Here is a 4,947-nt window from a genome sequence, read left to right as displayed (position 1 = left end):
GGGAAAGAGGGGAGGGGTCAACTTGCATTAAAGTGTTGAAGTTCATAGACTCAGAACACAGTCTTTTGCCAAAAGTAGCGGTTCATAAATGATCAAGTTGTGTGTCTCTGTGTGTGTGTGTGGTGAAAATAACGTTTTGGGAGAAATTTTAGTTAAGACCAACTTTGGGGGCGCTTGTGAAGTTGGACATTGATTGGAGGTATTTATATTTACCGTCGGTGGAAATGTGAAATAGTGTGGTGGTCTTATCTCATCACATGTGAGGGAGGAGACCAACCGACACACGTCAATGCCTAGGCACATTAGTGTTGTTGGCTTGCTTTTTATATCATCATATCTGGATTTTTTCTATAAATAATAGGCAATATTATTTATTCATTTTTTAACCCCTTTCTTTTCCCTCTTGGATCTGGAAAATATTATAAAACAAATTAATCGTAGTAGCCACTAGTTATTGGAACTAGAGACGGGCGGGGGCGGGGGGGGGCGGGGAAAATATTTTTACACATATATGACATATTTTAGTTATTAATAGTGTAATTCCACAGCATTTAAGAAAATTTCAGAGGTTCAGCAAACTCTGATGAATATACTTTCGAACATGGATAAGGTTTGAAAAATACGAGTACAAGGTCCTAGGAAACTGACTGGATGTTTATCCCATTTTATGCAGCCCAAGTGAGTGGAATGCCGGGGCCGTAACAACATCAAAGAGCTGTTACGGGGAGACGATGCCTATGACTGGGATGTCTGGATACGCAGGGACGTACCCGGATCAAATGAAGGTGGTGCAAGTAGTGCTGAGTTCCATGAACAAGCCTCCCTTCTTGCTTGACATAACATTGCTCTCTGCTATGAGGAAGGACGCCCACCCCTCCATCTATAGCGGTGATCTCACCGCCGAGCAGAGAGCCAATCCGGATCATTCTGCCGACTGTAGCCATTGGTGCCTGCCGGGCTTGCCTGATACTTGGAACCAACTATTCTACACTGCTCTCTTCTACTTACACTAGCATTCCTTCCTTGTTAATTATTTACTTATTTACACTCCATAGTTCTATAGCTTTGACATAATGGTGTTCAGATTTCAGAGAGAGGCTGCAAAGAATACCTCTTCTCTTGTATATTAGTGCCTCCACTTAAGAGGAAGTAGGAGTATTAAGAATACAACTCAGCAAGAATGTAGTGTTACAAATCAGGTTATAAGCTTTATTTATGCTAAAAAGCAATCAAGTCTCCTTAAATTTATGTGCTATCTTTTCGAGGTAGAACAAACTCTGAGAAATACAAAATAGTTCAGTTCCCTTGTTCTGTTCTTTCCTTTTTTATTTTTTTAAGAACCGATCAATTACATTTTGCAGTATATTAAAATACTCAAATCTATTAAGCACATCAACATATAACAAGCAAAGCATAAAAAACAATAAACTACACACCAATATTTAAGTAGACCATCCACATGAGTATAACTCAAATTTAAGACCTTTGCCCAGTGATGAGAGTTGGAGCCTCAGCCTGTGCCTCACTGGCTTAGTTCTAAGTATTCACATCGGCTACTTTATGCTTCCACCTATTGCTATTAGCACAACTATGAGATCTCTATCACAACTCCTGCATAACTTCAAGGCAATTTTACCTAGATTTGATCTAATTTGAGCTCAAATTTAGCTCAAAGTCTATCTGAATTTCAGTTGATAATATTATTGAGTTCAAAATTGAAACTGCTGAGCTAGGCTTATAGACTGTTGGGACTATTCACGTATTGGAAGGCTAAGTTGGCATGTGCACAATTCTAATAGCAAACCCAAAAGTAATAGTAGTAGAAAACCTTCACAAGAAGCTCATGATATTCTCACTGGCTGGCATCAAGATGACATTAAACCTAAAATATATGGTAATGATGTATGATGACAGCAAGAATTGAAACAAAATTAAGCTTAGACATCCAAGTTGGGCCAAAGAAATGAGTAAAAAATACTTATTCAATTCTCGACTACTATATACAGTTGTGAGTTCATACAAATCTGGTATTCTAAGAAAATCTGCAGATCTACTTTTCCTAGTTTGTTAGAATGGCTAAACCAAGGCCAAATACAGAGTTGCCGGATAGTGCTTGCATCAAGTCAGGAAGCAGATTAACATGATATAGCATCGGTCCCAGCACTTGAACTTTTCTGCATAACTAATATATGAAATTAAGAAAATGAACAGATCCGAGAAAACCCATTTATCTAGCAAGATAAAGTAGGAATTACCAACCTTCAGTTTCTTCGCCGTTTTGCTTTGTGGTTCTTCCACTGTTTAAGTAAATGCTCAATCCCCTCTTTTAAGGAACCCTTCCTCTTTTCGTTGGAATTCCACAGCTCCGGTACTGGATACCTACCACTAGGGTTGTACTCATTCATCTCATGCAGAGCCGTCGTCACAGTCTCATACACTTCATCCCCTAATTCAGTCTTCAGTTCCTTCAACTTCTCATCATTTTCATCAAGTACTTCCTAACAATTTTTCAAAGTGAGTTTAAAAATGAGAAGAAAAAGGGCGGATCTTAGTGAACCCAAATATATGACGGTGTTCACACAAATATCTTTCATTATGATTCAGTATAATTTCTTGCCGGATATTAACTAGTGCTAGAACAATCTATGTGAAGAATCAAAGACATAAGACCGTCACCAGAATCAGGTAAGATTTGGGGTTGGGGCTTCAAGTAGAGAATAAACTGAAATTGGCTGACTATATCATGGCATATAGTAGTAGGTTCCTATCTAGTGGACCTGTGCATCCTATAGATTTTTACATACAATTCAACAGCTCAAGTGTTCAGTTTTGTTTAAACCAGAACAATTTTTATTCTTTCAAGTAACAACAGCAAATGCAATACTTCACAGCAACAGATGTTTGATACTCAAGTTGAATGTAATAGGATGAGATGATAAAGAGAAGACTAGGAGCAGAAATGTAGTACATGTTTTCAAAGATTTCGACCAAAATTGGTTCTGCATATTTGAACTATAATTTAAACCTTTCAAATGCCAATAGATCAAACATAACCACTCAGGGTATAGATAAGTGCATTTAGAAGACAAGGAGAGAGACATGCACATGCATGCACACACACAACACAAAAGGAAATCAAAAGAGAAAGGTGCTTCATTAGGGATGCACATTAAATGGCTGCCAGCAAGGGAGACAGACAAGAATAGAAACAAAAATCATAGCATCTTGCATTAGAACGAAGATGAAACTACTGGAGGTAAAAGTTCTCAAGATTTGTTTTAAAACTGATCTACTGTGAACACTCAGCAAAACAATTAGCTTTCTTTTCAGCTGTGGCACTTGCCGACAAGTGAAGCGACTTGCATGATCCCACTGACTTCATGAGAGTTGCCAAATTAGGTTGATGAGATGCTCTAAAATCTTGAACCTGGAAGCTGATATTCAATTTGATTAAATTTGGATAAGAAACCTCTGCTGAAATCAGAACCAACAGAAAATCCCAACATCAAATTTTCACACGGATATCTTTTGGTTCAAAGCCAAAACTTCCATCTGAATATTAGCAAAAGCACTTCTGTCATTCACCTCACCTAATACATAAGGCAACTGAGTTTCAAATATTTATTGAAATTCCTTTGGCCTATCCTCTGAATTTTTCAAGATCACCTTCAAGAATCTTCAATTGGAATTTTTCAATTATATGTTTCCTGATTAATCTTTTGAAGATGATTGGGTAAAAAGAAAGAAGAACAAGACAAAAGAAAGAGTTGTTCTCTTTTACAGGTTCTTTTTCAGTGCACACAAGAAAGGAAGACTTATCTAAAAAGTACAAATATTCCGTATCAGATATTCAGAATGTAGATAATAGAGAGCTGATTATATCTCTCTCCCTTGTGCATAAACACACGCATGCATACATACCAGGTATTTCATTGCTGGGTCCAAATTTATTTCACTCCCCAAGTATTGTCAAGAACATTTCAGATTTGAGTCAGTTCCATGTTCTAGACCTTTGGTGCTAGGTCTAAAAATGACCAAAATTGAAACTTCTAGGTGACACTCGAATATAAATATTTTGAATCGAACAAAACATGAGCTTGTCAACATGAGCGCAAACATACTCTCATGGGAGATCTCATCAGTGCAGTGTAGAGCAACTGAGCAAGCATGAACTAGAAATGATGTCACCCATAAAATTGCATACCTTAGGGTTTCCTCCATCCATGACCACCTTATATGGATGCCAGCTTGGATCCCTCAGGTAATCTTCCCACAAGGAACAGAGTTCCATTGCTTTTACAGTCACATTTTCACCACCATACTTCATATTTGCAGCTTTGACAAATGGCTTTCCATCAAGCTCGCCCATCCTCTTAACACAAATGTTAGCACGGCTATCCTTCAAACACTGTGCAGGAAAGAAATGTAAACATCAAATGCTTAATGGAGCCAGGACTTATACTTCATTTGAATTGTCGTTTACCAATAAAAGCAACAAAAAGTTGTTCATCTTTTGCTTTTTCATTTTGTTGCAAAAAGTTATGCACATCAATTTATTAACCAGGTATAATAATCCCTGCAACTAAACAGTTAGATGTTGCACATGGTCTACGAGGGAAATGGCAAAGATAGGGAATTCAAGAGCATATTCAGCAACCTATTCCAAGTTGGGTGTTCTGAGAATTTTCCAAGCATATTTAAAATTGTTAAAAAAGGGGTGTTTGAGATGAAGGAAAAGAGAAAATGCTATAAATACAGGAAAAATGAAACAGAGATTCGCCAAACTAATCTATCAAACCATCCAAAAGTGCTTGTTTGACAATCTAGACTTCAGCCACTGATGTAGCTATTTGTGTTGCATTTCTCCCTCTCAAACATTAAAAGCGAAAACATATGTCGCGGTGCAGCTTGAGCTGTCAACTGTACTTCAACATTGAGGTACTAGAT

The 4,947-nt window shown here is 37.6% G+C and overlaps 2 protein-coding genes across 3 annotated transcripts in view; one reads left to right on the top strand and one right to left on the bottom strand.

Moving 5' to 3' along the window:
* The window catches only part of LOC105170418 (protein PMR5), a 3,600-nt gene extending 2,296 nt beyond the window's left edge, over positions 1-1,304 (top strand). Inside the window, exon 5 of the mRNA XM_011091175.2 lies at positions 674-1,304. Within this exon, the coding sequence (XP_011089477.1) occupies positions 674-1,013 (340 nt within the window). The 3' untranslated portion in view covers positions 1,014-1,304. The remainder of the gene's footprint in view (positions 1-673) is intronic.
* The window catches only part of LOC105170417 (protein INVOLVED IN DE NOVO 2), an 8,393-nt gene continuing 5,410 nt past the window's right edge, over positions 1,965-4,947 (bottom strand). The window contains exons 7-9 of one of the 2 annotated variants that reach the window (XM_020696948.1): positions 4,205-4,408; positions 2,260-2,498; positions 1,965-2,182 (exon numbers count right to left, since the gene is read on the bottom strand). In XM_020696948.1, the coding sequence (XP_020552607.1) occupies positions 2,262-2,498; positions 4,205-4,408 (441 nt within the window). In that variant the 3' untranslated portion in view covers positions 1,965-2,182; positions 2,260-2,261. The remainder of the gene's footprint in view (positions 2,183-2,259; positions 2,499-4,204; positions 4,409-4,947) is intronic. The other variant, XM_011091174.2, reaches the window with a different exon arrangement.

The sequence above is a fragment of the Sesamum indicum genome, linkage group LG9 (genome assembly GCF_000512975.1).
Source record: "Sesamum indicum cultivar Zhongzhi No. 13 linkage group LG9, S_indicum_v1.0, whole genome shotgun sequence".
NCBI lineage: Eukaryota > Viridiplantae > Streptophyta > Magnoliopsida > Lamiales > Pedaliaceae > Sesamum > Sesamum indicum.
Note: the sequence above shows the minus strand (reverse complement) of the source record. Positions and strands in the feature narration are given on the sequence as shown.